Genomic DNA, 17,496 nt, shown 5'->3' with positions numbered 1-17,496 from the left:
ATCTGTATTGAGTTTTAAAGGACATACTAAACTATGTTGTTTTTTAAGGTTTTTTAAGATGACCTACTATACTGTGATGTTTTTTGGACAACACACTATACCAAGTCATGTTTTATCATTTTTGGATGATATGCTATACTATTAAAATGTTATATGATTTTTGGAAGACATACTATAATATGACCCATTTTTAAGGATTTTTGATAACAGGCAATACAATGACAATTTTTAAGTTTCAGTTATATTCTTCATGATTTTTGGATAACATGCTATACTTTGACAATTTGATGCGATTTTTGGAAGACATACCATATTATGAGTTTTTTCATGATTTTTGAACAATATACTATACGATGTAATTTTTTATTATTTTCGGATGACATACTATTTTTTATGGTTTTTGGACAAAAGTTTGTAGAGTAGTAGTAGACATATTAAACTAGGCTGTTCTTTATGTTTTATATAAAACATATACGTGGTTATATTTTGGACCACGTACTATAGTATGACTTTTTTGTTATTGGGACGACATGCTATACTATGACTTTTTATTTATATTTTCACCACAAACTATAGTATGACTTTTTAGTCATATTTTGGCTGACATACTATAGCATGAAATTTGGTCATATTTTTGACATCATACTATAGTATGACTTTTCCATCATATTTTTGATGACTTTTTGGTCATATTTTGGACCACATACTAAAATATTACTTTTTTGGTGATATTTTGGAAGAAATACTGTACTTTGACTTTTCAGTCATATTTTAGACGATATACGATCATATGACTTTATGGTCATATTTTCGACGACATAGTATATTATGACATTTTGTTAATATTTTGTCTTTTGGAGTACATACTATTCTATGAGTTCTATGAGGACAAAATACTATACTTTGTCATTTTTCATTATTTTCAGATGATATTTAATACTAAATATTTTTTTATGTTTTTGGATGAAATGCTGTACTACAACAACTTGATATTATTTTTAGACAATATACTGATTTTTGGTCGACATACTATACTATGTTGTTTTTCATGTTTTTATGTTTTGTACGTATAACTCTTTGGTGATTTTTGGTCCACTTTTTAGTTATAATTTGGACGACATACTGTACTATGACTTTTTGTGTGTATTTTCAGTGCATACTATAGTACGACTTTTTAGTCATATTTTGGATGACATACTATTGTATGACTTTGTGGTCATATTTTGGTCAACATACCATATTATGACTTTTTAGTCATATTTTGATGACATACTATAGTATGACCTTTTGGTCATATTTGGACCTATAGTATGACTTTTTGGCCATATTGTTGACAACATACTATAGTATGGCTATACTATATGAACAATGTGGTTCATTGTTTGGACCACACACTATGACTTTTGGTCTTATTTTTGACGACATGCTATAGTATGACATTTTGGATATGGTTCAGCCAACTTAAACCTCAGCTTTAATAATTTTACACATCACATATAGTTGTTCCATGTTTACAAGTGCAATCCTTTAATTATCATTATTATTTTTATTTTTTTAAACACAGAAATATAAGCAAAATAAAGGGGAAAATGGCATGGGTGACTGTTCAAGTGTCTGAAATGCATGAAAGGTTTTTATTCTCACCACTAGATGGTGAGCGTTAGCTGTCTGTAGGAACCCTCATGTCAGTCTTGACTGATCAGTGAAACTCTGTTAAACCACATTGAGACTTCAATGAGGACTCCTTTAGATGACATTATTTCATGTGACAGCAGCTGTAAATGACATGGTCCCTGTGAGCACGTGGCTCTGCTGGACTGTGCGACCAGAGTGAATCTGGGGTCAACAGGTTTCCTGTCATTTGAAAACAGGAAGCTACTGGGCAGAGGAAAGCTTCCGTCCTGCTGGCCCCGGCCGCCTGCATCCTCCCAGCCTTTATGAGCCAGCTGCTGAGAACATTACAGCCCGTCTGCAGGCTCCTGCTGCTTATACACTGTGGACAGTCCATTAATCTGAGCGCAGTGCAGCATTCACATCTGCCTGGTACACTGGTATTATGCACTTGTTTATATTTTTGGGGATTTTTAGCAGTGCTGGCATGCTGGAAATGCTGTTCGGTCCCCAAAATGTAGTGGGTATCATTTTATGAAGGCCCAAAAAGCCTTTTGTCAGTTTTACCTCAGACTCCTCTGTTTCTGACTGACACGTACAGGTGATAAATATGGAGCCCAAAAACAGGCAAAAAGGCAGAAAATAACCAGATGATTCCACTACACACGCAAATGCTTCAGGAATGAATACTGTGAGAGAAATCATTCAAATTGAGTGTAATAAAATGTTAATCTTTAGTCTTTTCTTTAAATCTCTATCTGTTATCCTGGAACTGACTGTCCCCTGGGAAGACTGGATTGAACAGGCCCATTAGCGAAAGAGGGCCAAGTACGCAGAGCTCAGCACAGAGTGCTGGTACAACGGCTGGGTCGCCCGGGCGAGAGTGTATGACAATTAAAGACCCGAAACACCCTATGACTTCACTGATGACTAATGTCAAAGTAGCACCAGAAGGTGTATTCAAACTCTGTCTTTTCTTTCAATCTCTAGGATGGAGGATTAGAATCACGTTAAAGAAAATAAAATTGATTTCAAATATAAAGTCATCATATATATAATATAGAAAAAAACTTAAAAATTTACAAGACTTAAGTTGTTATATTATGAGATTAAATTGGCTGATTTACAAGAAATAAAAGTCACAATATTACGAGATTTAAAGTCATGTATTTACAAGAAAAAAAATGTATTGTGATGAGACTAAACTCATAATTTCCAGGTTTTAAGACTTAATACTGGGGTATTTGTTACATTGTTTAAAAACAACAAAAAAGAAAAACAACTGCTATTCTATGACAGGTAGGCAACACCACTATTTGCAATAATCATTAGCAAATGAGCAAATAACTTAAATAACTAAAGAAGTGCCATTTTTATTTACACTAGTTATAGTATTATGGGCTCGAGGGCTGGACTGCAAAATTCAGATTTTTAGAAAACAATTTTGTCTCCATGGCCACAGCTGTGAAATAGGTAAATGATTATCATGATTGTCAAGATTAAAAAAAAATAGGGCCAGTGACAGAGTCTAATAGTGACATTAGTGATTTTTGTTGTATTGTATAGTCATCTTTTCATCATTTATGAATGCATTTGTTGAATCTGTGCTTGTGTTGAATTCTTTCGTCAGGGTAGACGCTCCTTAAAATCATCAATAAAAAGTAAAACAAAATTCCTGCTCCTCTTCTGCACAGATGAGAAAGAAGGAAAAAGTGTTCCACCTTCATAAATCTGCAGCAGTCCAGCAGCTCCACCGAAATCTAATTTGAAAAGTGGAAGCAAATGTTTACCTTGTAAACAAGCTCTCCAGCTCTGCGGCCTCTTCACAGTTATTTCAGGCCTGCAGAATATACTTAGAACAGACACGCATGCTTCTGAGATTCTCCCTCGCAGGGAAATGTAATAAAGGCTGCCCCGCAGCCACAGCTAATATTTGACCTCTGTTTAAGCAAATATAATTACAGGGATGCTCACGCAGGCCAGAGGAGGGATCCTCATCTTCACTGCAGCGACTGAGAGGAGCAGCAGGAGAGAGGCGGCCACGGGGGACCAGGGCTCATCTCTATGATCCAAAATAAGATCTTTCCTTCAACAGTGTGGGCAGCTCACTGACGTCATGTGTTTTCTTAGGCCTGTTTGTGGAAGTGTGTTCTGGGGATAAAGGGCGTAACGGGATGCGAGGAAAGAACCAGCAGACGCATAGCGGTACTTTTCCTCCCTCCTCTGTGACACCATTAGCCAGCCCAGGGTTAATGTTCTCAGGCAAGCAGCTTTGTGCATCATGGGTCCATATTCTGTACATAAAACCTGGAAAAGTTATGGAATTTCATAATCACATTTTCCAGGATTGGAAATGTCATGGAGCATCCATAGCATCCAAAGTTTTGAAAAAAGTTCTGGCAATATGTTGTGTGTAATAAGCAAATGACAATAATGTCATAATAACATTAACATAACAGTGAATTTATTTTCTGTAACATGGCTCTGATATGCGCTGTTTCCACCTTCATGTATGCCCACTAGGGATCTCAAATAAATAAATGTAATAATTTAGGGACTTATGTTTTTTTGTCTTGGCTTAGGGGAGGGGTATACAAATTTAAATGGCTATATTTACTTTACTGCAGATTTCTTTTGATCACTTCCAAAAGAACACATGCCTGCAAGTTTGAAGGGTGGGGGGCAATTTTTTTTCTTCTTCTTTTTAAAAAAATGTGCGCCAATTTTTGTTTCTTTGTTATTTTGTGGTGATTTTTTGTCTTTAGAAAACTTTAAAAAAAATTAAGATAATGAGCAGAAGATTGGCTCTGAAACTCTTTATGAAAAGTAAAATCTGGGGTCTCTGGAATAGACTTAGGTGGTAATACGGTATATCAGGGTATTTAGAAATCCTGAAGGTATGTTGAACAATACTATGATAAATACAGACAATCCTCTTTCTGTTAAACTCAGTCAGTACATTTTCACGATGTTAGAAAAAGTAGAATTACTGTGTCAGCCCGACTAAAACTGGATTTTTAAAATACATGTAAACATGTTAGTCTGACTGAGATCATGCTAAGTACAATTTCTGAAAGTCAGGCTAACACACTTGGATAATGCTGTTCGAGGTTCGAGGTACATGTTTTTGCCTCAACTGTACCTGAACTGGCCTTGGTGTTCTGCACATGCTTCATAGTCCTTGTCCCAGGTTTTGACCCTGAAGCCGTACAGCATGAATTTGTTGAAGAAAGCCTGGAAAAACAAAAAAAGAAGACATTTTTTTATATCTAACTTGGTGAATTAAGGATTTATTTGGACCAAACTGGAGCTGGTGATTGTTGAAACAGTGGACTTACTAACAAAATTCCAAGCAAGAGTAACCAAGACAGCTGACAAACACAAAGTATGAATTAGTCTATTACATACCACCCAAGCAAACTCTGGAGAAACCGCTGCACTTGACTCTGGACCAAAGTGAGAATAAGACTATCGTTGAGAAAAAAGACAGAGTTAAAAAGAGATGGCGTTAATGTACGGAGAGCAGATCAGCCACCACATTCCACAGTGCAGGCAACACAGGGAGGAGAGACGATGGGAGACGACAACTGCTTCTTTTCCCAACTGACCTCTGAGGAAACAGGTGTTTTCTGCACTTGGTTAGAGGGATTTAAGTAACAGAGAGAGACAGAGAGAGGGAGGTTGGAGAAGGAAGCAGCGATGTTCAGAATACATCTGTCACCTGTTCAGAGAGACAGTTCATCAATGACTTCCAGCTGTGAAATGAGCGCTTCTGTTAGCCATGTTTCTCAGTTGTTTGTGTTAAAAGTAGGAACAAAAATTCACATTAGCAGCTTCTGTCAAGTATCAAGTCCACGCCTGTAATTATCTAACAAAGTGTCCCAGTAGTCCTAAAACCTGGAAATCCAATAGCATTTTAGCACACCTGGTTCCCTCGTCTCAATGTCCATTGGTTTTTTAAATGTGTTTTTTGGGTAGAAGCTTTAAATAAAGTCTGTGGTTGACACAAGCTGAAGAGACTTTCATGTTTTGTTCTATGACATAAAATTCGTCAGTAAGTACTCCACTGTGAACTTTGAAGCTTTTAGAAGAGGTGGCAATTTCAGAACCAAAGATCGAACTGTTTTGAAATGTTTCGTCACTTCCATTTTTGACACACAGTTGGAAATGGGTTTTGAAACTTAATGTGATCATGTCAAGCTATTCAGGTTTCAAAGGACAAAGGTCTGCTGCCTCCAGAGTCCCACAGGCCAAAAAGGCCCAATAGGACTCCTTCTTCAGCTTGACGGCACCCCTTACCGCCGGTGTCCATCAGCGGGTTCGGGTGTTGCGACCACCTTACGGCCACAGCATCAGAACATGGCCCACTCAGACTCAATGTCCCCCGCCTCCCCCGGGACATGGTCGAAGCTCTCCCGGAGGTGGGAGTTGAAGCTCTTTCTGACGGGAGACTCTGCCAGACGTTCCCAGCAGACCCTCACAATGCGTTTGGGTCTGCCAGGTCTGACCGGCGTCCTCCCCCACCATCAGAGCCAACCACCACCAGGTGTGGTGATCGGTTGACAGCTCCGCCCCTCTCTTCACCCGAGTGTCCAAGACATACGGCCGCAAGTCCGACGATACGACTACAAAGTCGATCATTGAACTGCGGCCTAGGGTGTCCTGATGCCAAGTGCGCATATGGACACCCTTATGCTTGAACATGGTGTTCGTTATGGACAATCTGTGGCGAGCACAGAAGTCCAATAACAAAACACCACTCGGGTTCAGATCGGGGGGGCCATTCCTCCCGATCACGCCCCTCCAGGTCTCACTGTCGTTGCCAACGTGAGCGTTGAAGTCCCCCAGCAGAACGAGGGAGTCCCCAGAAGGAGCACTCTCCAGCACCCCCTCTAAGGACTCCAAAAAAGGGTGGATACTCTGAACTGCTGTTTGGACCATAGGCACAAACAACAGTCAGGATCCGTCCCCCAACCCGAAGGCGGAGGGAGGCTACCCTCTCATTCACCGGGGTAAACTCCAACGTACAGGCACCGAGCCGGGGGGCAATAAGTATTGCCACCCCTGCCCGGCGCCTCTCACCAGTGGCAACTCCAGAGTGGAAGAGAGTCCATCCCCTCTCGAGAAGACTGGTTCCGGAGCCCAAGCCTGCGTCGAGGTGAGGCCGACTATATCTAGTCGGAACTTCTCAACCTCGCGCACCAGCTCAGGCTCCTTCCCCACCAGAGAGGTGACATTCCACGTCCCCAGAGCTAGCTTCTGCAGCCGAGGATCGGACCGCCAAGGTCCCCGCCTTCGGCTGCCGCCCAAGCTCACACTGGCACCCGACCCCTATTGGCCCCTCCTAGGTGGTGGTGAGCCCATGGGAAGGAGGTCCCATGTCGCCTCTTCGGGCTGTGCCCGGCCGGGCCCCATGGGTAAAGGCCCGGCCACCAGGCGCTCGCCATCGAGCCCCACCCCCAGGCCTGGCTCCGGGGGGGGGGGCCCCGGTGACCCGCGTCCGGGCGAGGGAAACTTTGAGCCATTTTTTTTTTTTAGGGGTCGGTGAGCTACACTTTGTCTGGTCCCTCCCCTAGGACCTGTTTGCCATGGGTGACCCTACCAGGGGCATAAAGCCCCCGACAACTGAGCTCCTAGGATCACTGGGACACGCTATGGAGTGTTTCAGCACGCCATTTAATGTTGTTTTAGAGGTGTTTTCAGCTTTTTTTGGACATGCCATTATCTGACATTATTTTATACTATAGCCTTGCATTTTGGTCACATTAGCAGAGCCATATTAAACCCATGTTGTTTTTTTTTTTTTCCATGTTTTAATGACAGCTGGGATGTCTCAGCAAGCTAGTGGACAGTTTTTTTGAAGTGAAGCTGTTTTTTGAATGCACATTTTGACATTTTTGCCATAACAAGCTTGCAAAGTACCAGGTAAAAAGGAACATGTGATTATTGTCTCCAGGCAGAGCCAGAAGCTTTGAAAGACAGAGACTGGGTTGCTATCAAATACTACATTCACAACAGAATCATAGCATTAAAAAGAAGGATGAATAAATAGAACTATAAGATGTAAACTATGGCCCAGGTACAGTTCAATATCAGTTGAACTTGATTTAATTTTGTTTACCTTGTTGTTCTGTGCTACCAAATATTCAGATTATTTAGCACAGTTTTTTTTCAATCCTCCACTCTCCTGGTTTTATTCACAGTACCTGTCATAATGTCTTTCAGAAAATTAAGCATTTTTGAGATGATGGGTTCATACTGTGCTCTCAGTTCATTTTTTTCAACAAGCAATAGAGATGGTTTTTGAAGGGACTGTTACCTCTACAGTTGTCCCTGTAGTTTTAAGCATAGTGTTGTTCTTACACATGTAACCCTAAGTTGTTGAATCTGGGTTTTGAACTATTAAGAAATTGTGTTTGAATGGGAGCTCAATGAAACAGGTTCTCATATATATAGTGGCATGTATTAATGTAAATGTAATGTAAACTCTTTACATAGCTTTATGTAGACGGACTTGCTGAAAAGATTGTTTGTTTCGTAGCAGCTGTATGCTTCAATAGAAGGTTAAGTATGTTCTTTTTTATAGAAAGACAGGGAGAGCCCAGCCACCCTACGGAGGAGGAAACTCATTTCGGCCGCTTGTACCCGCGATCTTGTTCTTTCGGTCACTACCCAAAGCTCGTGACCATAGGTGAGGGTAGGAACGTGAGATCGATAGGTAAATGAGGGTAGGAACGAAGATCGACGGTAAATCGAGAGCTTTGCCTTTCGGCTCAGCTCCCTCTTCACCACGACAGACCGGTGCAGAGTCCGCATTACTGCAGACGCTGCACCGATCCGCCTGTCGATCTCCCTCTCCCGCTCCATCCTTCCCTCACTCGTGAACAAGACCCCGAGGTACTTAAACTCCTCCACTTGGGGCAGGATCTTCGTCCCCGATCCTGGAGGGGGCACGCCACCCTTTTCCGGCTGAGAACCATGGCCTCGGATTTGGAGGTGCTGATTCTCATCCCGGCCGCTTCACACTCGGCTGCGAACCGATCCAGTGAGAGCTGAAGGTCACGGCCTGATGAAGCCAACAGGACCACATCATCTGCAAAGAGCAGAGACCCAATCCTGAGGTCACCAAACCGGACCCCCTCAACACCCTGGCTGCGCCTAGAAATTCTGTCCATAAAAAAAGTTATGAACAGAATCGGTGACAAAGGGCAGCCCTGGCGGAGTCCAACCCTCACCGGAAACGAGTTCGACTTACTGCCGGCAATGCGGACCAAGCTCTGGCACCGGTCATACAGGGAACGGACAGCCCGTATCAGGGGGTCCGAAACCCCATATTCCGAGAACCCCCCCCCACAGGACCCCCCGAGGGACACGGTCGAATGCCTTCTCCAAGTCCACAAAGCACATGTGGACTGGTTGGGCAAACTCCCATGCACCCTCAAGGATCCTGCCAAGGGTCCAGAGCTGGTCCACAGTTCCACGACCGGGGGGCGAAAAAAACCGCATTGCTCCTCCTGAATCCGGGGTTCGACTATCCGGGGACCCTCCTCTCTAGTACCCCCGAATAGACCTTACCAGGGAAGGCTGAGGAGTGTGATCCCCCTGTAGTTGGAACACACCCTCCGGTCCCCCTTCTTAAAAAGAGGGGCCACCACCCTAGTCTGCCAGTCGAAGGGCGCTGCCCCCGATGCCCACGCAGTGTTGCAGAGTCGTGTCAGCCACGACAGCCCCACAACATCCAGGGTCTTGGAGGAACTCCGGGCGGACCTCTCCACCCTCCCCCGGGGCCCTGCCACCGAGGAGCTTTTTGACCACCTCGCAAACCTCAGCCCCAGAGATAGAGGAGCCCACCCCCGAGTCCCCAGGCCCTGCTTCCTCACGGAAGGCGTGTCGGGGGATTGAGGAGGTCTTCGAAGTATTCCTTCCACCGATCCACAACGTACTGAGTCGAGGTCAGCAGCGCCCCGTCGCCACCATACACAGTGTTGACGGAGCACTGCTTCCCCCTCCTGAGTCGCCGGATGGTGGTCCAGAACCTCTTCGAAGCCGTCCGGAAGTCATTTTCCATGGCCTCGCCGAACTCCTCCCACGCCCGGGTTTTCGCCTTGGCGACCGCCACACTCCGCTTGGCCTGTCAGTACTTGTCTGCTGCCTCCAGAGTCCCACAGGCCAAGAAGGCCCGATAGGACTCCTTCTTCAGCTTGACAGCACCCCTTACCGCCGGTGTCCACCAGCGGGTTCGGGTGTTGCCGCCCCGACAGGCACCGACCACCTTACGGCCACAGCACCGGTCCGCTGACTCAGCAATGGAGGCACGGAACATGGCCCACTCGGACTCAATGTCCCCGGCCTCCCCCGAGACATGGTCGAAGCTCTCCCGGAGGTGGGAGTTGAAGCTCCTTCTGACGGGAGACTCTGCCAGACGTTCTCAGCAGACCCTCACAATGCGTTTGGGTCTGCCAGGTCTGACCGGTGTCCTCCCCCACCATCGGAGCCAACTCACCACCAGGTGGTGGTCGGTTGACAGCTCCGTCCCTCTCTTCACCCGAGTGTCCAAGACATACGGCTGCAAGTCCAACGATACGACTACAAAGTCGATCCTGGAACTGCGGCCTAGGGTGTCCTGATGCCAAGTGCGCATATGGACACCCTTACGCTTGAACATGGTGTTCGTTATGGACAATCTGTGGCGAGCACAGAAGTCCAATAACAAAACACCACTCGGGTTCAGATCGGGGGGGCCATTCCTCCCGATCACACCCCTCCAGGTCTCACTGTCGTTGCCAACGTGAGCGTTGAAGTCCCCCAGCAGAACGAGGGAGTCCCCAGAAGGAGCACTCTCCAGCACCCCCTCTAAGGACTCCAAGAAGGGTGGATACTCTGAACTGCTGTTTGGACCATAGGCACAAACAACAGTCAGGATCCATCCCCCAACCCGAAGGCGGAGGGAGGCTACCCTCTCATTCACCGTACTCCAACATACAGGCACTGAGCCGGGGGGCAATAAGTATTGCCTCCCCTGCCAGGCGCCTCTCACCAGTGGCAACTCCAGAGTGGAAGAGAGTCCAACCTCTCTCGAGAAGACTGGTTCCGGAGCCCAAGCCGTGCGTCGAGGTGAGGCCGACTATATCTAGTCGGAACTTCTCAACCTCGCGCACCAGCTCAGGCTCCTTCTCCGCCAGAGAGGTGACATTCCACGTCCCCAGAGCTAGCTTCTGCAGCCGACCGCCACGGTCTCCGCCTTCAGCTGCTGCCCAGCTCACATTGCACCCGACCCCTATGGCCCCTCCTACGGGCGGTGAGCCCATGGGAAGGAGGTCCCATGTCACCTCTTCGGGCTGTGCCCGGCCGGGCCCCATGGGTAAAGGCCCAGCCACCAGGCGCTCGCCATCGAGCCCCACCCCCCACCCCCATCTTGCTGAACAAAACATGTAAGTATCATGAATGTTTGTTTACCACAGAATCCAGATCCCATTGGCTTTTTGACGAGAGAACCAGGGCAATGTTAGCTTTGCATTGGCCTACAGAAAAATGTCATCCCTGGGGCATTTAATGCAAAAACAATGCTGATCATCTGAATAATTTTAGACCCTGGAGTTAAATGTTTTTGGCTTCACTTAAGCATAGTGGTGGGAGACATGTACGCGTTGTCCATCTTTATTTACAGTCTATGGTTCATCCCTACAACACTCCTTTCTCAGCACTCATTGAATCCTTTGTTACCGACAACATATTGAGTAAAGCTGCTCTGACACTGAATGTAAAAAGCATGTGTGCTCCTTTAATATCCTCCTGGTAGTTTGGAGAAGGCTGATAAACAAACACAACATAACACAACAGTCAGCAGATTTTGTTCCATTGTTGCTCTGGAAATAATACAAAAGAATAACTCATTCAAAATATAGATTTGTTAGACAGGCAAAACCACTGCTGATGGCAGCTAGGCGGCTCGCTGACTGCCAGAGACTTGTCTCCCTGTAATTAAAGCCGTCTGCCTCGGCAGGCCCACCAGCTCTGAGCACTTCTTTCAGCTGATGCATGTCATGCAGCACACAACACTAGGCTGGTTTTTAATCCAGCTATTAACCCAGTTCCAAAAATGACTTTATGATTACATTTCTATATTTTTCTACATTCCAAAACCCATTTCAGAGTTCTTGGGTCGAAATGCTGCTGGTGGATTTCAAGCTTTGAAGTATCACAGCCAGTTGGTTGGATTTTGGTGACTTTTGAAGAAAACATTTTGGTCTTTTGCTTTTTTAATGTTGAAGGAGAAGGTAGATTTATTAGTCATAAACTAAATTACATTTATCCTTGATCCTGCTACATCTTTGGACATGAAGATTGGGACTTGTCTTGATTAAAATCACCAGCTACTATGAAAATTCCATGGAAATTGCTGCTGATGGCATCATTCAATTCCTGCAGTGCATTTTTTTGAACTTGCATCAGAGTCCTTATGGCTCCCAACAAGGTCAGTCCACCCAGTGCAAAAGCCTGATCATGGATGCAAACCATGTCTCCAAAGATGTGCTCAGAGCAGTCCCTTATCTTCTATTGCTGAGTCTTAATTGTATCTCATTCATTTCACTCTCCTGCAATCAGACATTAGCCAGAGGAAGGCTGTGTAGAGGAGACGCTCTCGGTCCAAGTCGGGTCAGCCTCGCCCTGATGCCAGCTCACCTCCCTCTCTTCATCCAGTGCTTTTGGTTTCTTTTCTCCCCTCTTGTCTGGCTGGCCGCTTGGCATATGCCGTTTGTGGGGATCCTCTCGTGGTCTGCTAGCCATTCAGTCCAAAACCCACAAAACCTTTTACGATGTTGATAGGTGCTTCGCTATCGTAGAAAAGTAGTGCTTCAGTAGTGGCTACTTTTGAAGAAAACATTTTGGCTTTTTTAATTTTTTTTTTTTAGATTTTTTAAATAATTATCAATGATTTTTTTAAGAAAAAACATTTTCCAAGGCATATTTACACCCAAATCTCCAAAATGTTTATCACAGTCAGAAACTGTAATAACAGAAATTATGACTGAATTTTCAAATTTCAGATGGACCTTGAACACACTTGAACACTGGTCATTTTACAGGTTTGTGAAACAGATTTCCATATTTTTTCCAAAATGTTCAGGGTATAATTAGTTTTCCATAATGTTTCCAGCCCAGGAAATGACTATTTGCATATTTCATAACTTTTCCAGGTTTTTCGTGACTGTATGAAACCCGTTTAACTCAGTCACTGATCTCAGGCGACAAAGGGGCAGATGGCAGTAAAGGCGGAGGTGTACAGCGTTGTGAATAAAGATGAATACTTTGCTTTGAACAGCCTCGTCTAACGTTAGGGTCTGAGCGTGTGGAATGTACTGAAGACAGGAAGAGCAGACAATAAGAGACAGCAGGACAAAAGTGATAAAAAAGACATTTTAATCATACAGTACATGTTTGATCTGAGGCAGCGTGTGGAGACTTGAACACAAGAGCATACTGAACTGAACACCACTGCCTACAAATACAAAAAAGTGTCAGGCAATGACTTCTGATCAGCTTGTAAAATGTGTCACATTTTAGTTACGGTCGATCACATCTGACAACATATACTGACAATTACACACAATATTAATATATATACTGTACGATTTCATGTGGTGCAAATGGCTGCTGAATGAGTATATTTAACATTGACATTAGCTCAATTTCATGGACGCTTCTTTAGGCCTGGGTGGTATCATGGTATTACAGTATACCAGTGTTTTTAGAAATCCTAGTATGTTTTTAAATACCGTCATAAATACAGGCTCTCCTTGTTTTATTAAACTCATGATGTAGTGCACAACACACACCACCAGGGCTCAGTCTCTAGTCTCTATTAGTGGAGGGAGAAGTTACAAGACTGTAAACAGCTGGTGGCCAGCAGGCAGAGCGAGAACGTGGGGAATAATGGCATGTTTTTTTTACATCTAACTTGGTGGATTTCATTCGATCAAACCAGAGCTAACTAGACTAACTAGATTACTAGCAAGGGTAACCAAGATGATTTGGGTGAGTTTTATTTTGTTTCTGTTGAGTTTAAACAAAGTGTTTTATGACAAGGCAACTAAGCCTCGTCACTCTTCTGTGACCGAGAGAAAGTTGAATTCAAAAGGTATACAGATGTACTTCCCTGTTTAGTAACACTTATACTGTCATATACCGTACACGCCGGTGAAATGTCACGAAGGGATGAAATATTACATACCGCCCAAGCCTACTGTCATGATGAATAGACCATAGTTTCCCATGATGATATGACTTTAACAATAGTGAGTGATTCATTGTTAAATCTAACACATCATCTAGCATGAGAACACCTGGTGAATGCAAACAGAAACATGTAAACTCATTAGATTTTGTGGGTCCATGCTGTGTAATGAAACACACTGAGGCACTTGGTCTGCAAACACACACCTGCTTTGATTGCACAGAGACATCGTATGTGTCATTCTAGTTTTGGACATTTGCTCTGGGTGAAGTTTTTTATGAAAATATTGATTTCTTATCAGCATAAGCTTTCAGATGAGGGGTTGGTGTTTATTGCAATAGGAGGCACGCTGGTTTCACTTTTTGGCATGTTAAACTCTGAAGCTGAATTGCACTTCACTTTCAGTGTCCTGTTAAAACAGTAGAGTCTCTTTGGCGAGGCCGAGGACGCCCGCTGTCTTTTAGAGTTCTGCTTGCACTTTTTGACACTTTCCTCCCGTGTGACGGGAATACTTCTGAGCTTCTCCTGGTTGCCAGGGATTTTACAACAAGCATCCACTTGTGTTGTTGTATCTGTGGACATGTGGTTCTCACCACAACTAGGGTCAATGTCCCTTCCCTTCTGTCTTTCAGGACTGGTTGGGTGTGGTGAATCTGGTAAGGAGGGCAGACATAGAGTCTGGGCTGGAGTGCTGATATTTTGGCTACAGTCAGGGCTTGAGGGCCTGGTTTCATGTTTGTAGCCATCCTCCTGTCCCATAGGCTCTGAGCCAGGAGATGGACCCATGTCCCGGCTCAGAGCTGGACCCGTGTCCTGGCTCAGGGCCTGGGTTGTGGGTCTCTGTTCTCTGGCCTGCAGGTTTGTGGTGTGGACACAGTACTTCCTGAGATGGCAGGTGTGTGTGGGTCCATGCCTGGGGGCAATGACCCGTCCCTGGGAGCAGTGGTGGAAATGGGCAGGGGGACAGTGGACGTAGTGCATACGGCACTCCATGTGTGTGTAGAGCGGCTCCTGGGCTGCGTTTTGTTGGCTTGGGGGGTTTCCTGAGAGTGGGAAGAGCTGAGGGGTGGGGCGGCAGGAGGGGGGGTCCTGGGGAGGCTGAGCACAGGGGTGGGGGGTCCACTGCTGAGAAAGGTGCTGAGGAGGAGATGGGTCCCCACATGTGCAGTTTGTGTTTTGAGAGTACTGGCACCTGGATGCTGTGCTCAGAGTGCCTACAAGACTGTTCTCGGGGCCCCCTCTGCCCGTCTCACTTTTGCTCTTGTAGTGGATGTGTGAGTATGGAGCCGTGTGGTGATGGTGGGGAGGGGCCCCATTGTAGAGCTGGGCACACCCCCCCTGCTCCTCTCTGGGCTTCTCCTCAGTCTTCTGAGTGGAGGCTAACGGCTCCAGCTCGTAATGCTCCGCCTCCCCGCCCCTGCTGTCCAGCTGGTACTTCCCCAGGCCTGACCCTTTCCCCTGAGGGGAGGGGCCCGGGGCTGTGACCTCAGAGAACACCTGACACTGCAGCTTTTTGGGCAGCGGGATCTGTCCGCAGGTCCCTTGGGGCCCCAGGCAGCGACACATGCACTGGAAGAAGAAGGTGGCAAAGGCCCAGCTGATGCACATGATGAGCATCATGAACGTTCCCAGCTGGGTGTACGCTAACACCGTCGAGGGCATCATCATGGCCCCGGCAACAAAGGTGGTCAGCGCTGCCATGGCGATGGCAGAGCCCATGCGGCTGAGGGAGAAAATCACCTTCCCCTCACGGTCAGGCTCAGGAGCGAGCCGGTAGGCCACGCCGTAGTGGACAGCAAAGTCCACAGAGAGCCCAACGGCGACAGAAATGGTGACGGACTCCAGGACGTTGAGCTCCCAGCCCAGCAGCACCAGGGAGCCCACTGTGACAAAGATGGTCCCTGCGATCGACAGGATGGCGTACAGACTGATGATGACGTTCCAGGTAGTCAGCAGCATCACGCTGAAAGCCACGGCTACTGACAGCGCCATGGCAACCAGCGTGCCGTCTGACAGGCTGTCCTGCAAGTCGTAGAACTCCAGGTTGCTGATGAACCAGCCGTGGCTGAGGCCCGCTGGAGCGTAACGCAACTCCTCAGTGATCCAGGCATCCACCTGCAACAGAAACATATCATAAATGTCAAACTGATAAAAAAGAAAAATGTATCCTGTATGTCAGAAATACTCAGGTTTTGGTGTTGAAACACCCTAAAATCCTAGAAATGTTTAAAAAAAAAATAGAAACATTTGAAAATCCTAGAAATGTCCTATTATCCTAGAAACATCCTTAAGTCCTAGAAATGTGCTAAAATCCTAGAAACTTCCTAAAATTCTAAAAGCTTCATGTCATAAAATACTAGACACATCCTTGAGTCCTAGAAACATACGAAAACTCTAGAAACATCCTAAAGATATAGAAATGTGCTAAAATCCTACAAAAGTCGGAAAAAGTCAGTCAGTCCGACCTCACGGTAGAACTGGTACATCTTCTCGTAGGCCAGGGTGAAGAGGTAGGTGCTCTGGAACTCTAACACTATGGCCCTGATGGTGTCATTGATGTCGAACCGAGGTCCCGGGGTCTTGCTGTCTAGATGGTAGTTGGTACTGCGATCCAGCTCCATGATTGCTCTCTTTATGCACAACTCAAAGACTTCCTGCTTGTACGGGAAGGTGGACTGACTGCAGCAGGGGTAGACTGATGCCTCCTCACAGTCCTGGTTCTCCATCCACTGACAAAAGAAGAGGGAGGTTAAGGTTGACTGTACTCTGTGACAATTTGCTCTCTTAAGTGACACTTTACAAGTCAATTTTTTTATTTTCATTTTATTTTATGCTTGGTAGGTTATTTTGTCCAGTCACCAAACTTTGCTACTTTTTTTTTTATTTTCAATGTGTCAAATCTCATTTCAGTTCAGCTGCACATTTTAATTTGCTGAGCCAGCCCCCCCCCCCCCCCCCCCCAATATGGAAAAGTAGAACAGCTGGAACCGTTTGTCATTTTGCTTCTTTGCATCAAAATGAATATTTGTCACAATTTCCTATCAGTGGTGGACTTGTTGGAATATGTGAGCTCAGCCTCCCTCTTTCATTCCTTCAGTTACCTTTTTAAAAGGTCACTGCTGCGATATTTGTGCATATCCAAACACCTGTTGCTATCCAAGGCTTTTTTGTAATGTTTAAAAGCAGATGTTTCTCCATCCAACCCAAAATGTGGGATTTTCTTTTGCATGCATCTGTACCCCAAAGCTGATGTATGCATGACAACGCACAGAGCTGACTGTAAGAAGAACACAGGCAGAATGCTGCAAACTGCAGCAAGAGAACCAATTGCGACACATATTTTAAAATGGTTTTAAAGGTGCTCAAATAATGCTCCTAAAATCTCTGAATAATACCAACTTATTCCACGTCTTAACTGCAAAATGCTAAATTCATAAAATAACCTGTGGTGTGGTGGCCCACCACCATACCAACATTTGGTTTTATATTCTTGGAGCTGGTTCATTTATTTGGTGTGCTGTTGGAATATTTACCCATTGCACCACAATGAGTGTACTCTGGGCACAGACGGAGCAGCAGACACCAGGCACAGGTGAAGTGAAACAAAACCATCCATTACGCTGGGTCTAAAAGTTTGCTTTCACTCGCCT

The 17,496-nt window shown here is 45.3% G+C and overlaps 1 protein-coding gene across 2 annotated transcripts in view; it reads right to left on the bottom strand.

The window, feature by feature from the left end:
* Nucleotides 1-13,015: 13,015 nt before the first annotated feature.
* The window catches only part of disp1 (dispatched homolog 1 (Drosophila)), a 131,367-nt gene continuing 126,886 nt past the window's right edge, over nucleotides 13,016-17,496 (bottom strand). For both annotated transcript variants that reach the window (XM_042503355.1, XM_042503354.1), the window contains 2 exons: nucleotides 16,312-16,575; nucleotides 13,016-15,961 (listed from right to left, as the gene is read on the bottom strand). In XM_042503355.1, coding sequence (XP_042359289.1) covers nucleotides 14,144-15,961; nucleotides 16,312-16,575 — 2,082 coding nt within the window. In that variant the 3' untranslated portion in view covers nucleotides 13,016-14,143. The remainder of the gene's footprint in view (nucleotides 15,962-16,311; nucleotides 16,576-17,496) is intronic.

The sequence above is a fragment of the Plectropomus leopardus genome, chromosome 16 (genome assembly GCF_008729295.1).
Source record: "Plectropomus leopardus isolate mb chromosome 16, YSFRI_Pleo_2.0, whole genome shotgun sequence".
In the NCBI taxonomy this organism is placed as follows: domain Eukaryota; kingdom Metazoa; phylum Chordata; class Actinopteri; order Perciformes; family Serranidae; genus Plectropomus; species Plectropomus leopardus.
The sequence above is the reverse complement of the archived record's forward strand: the minus strand, read 5'-3'. Positions and strand labels throughout refer to the sequence as shown.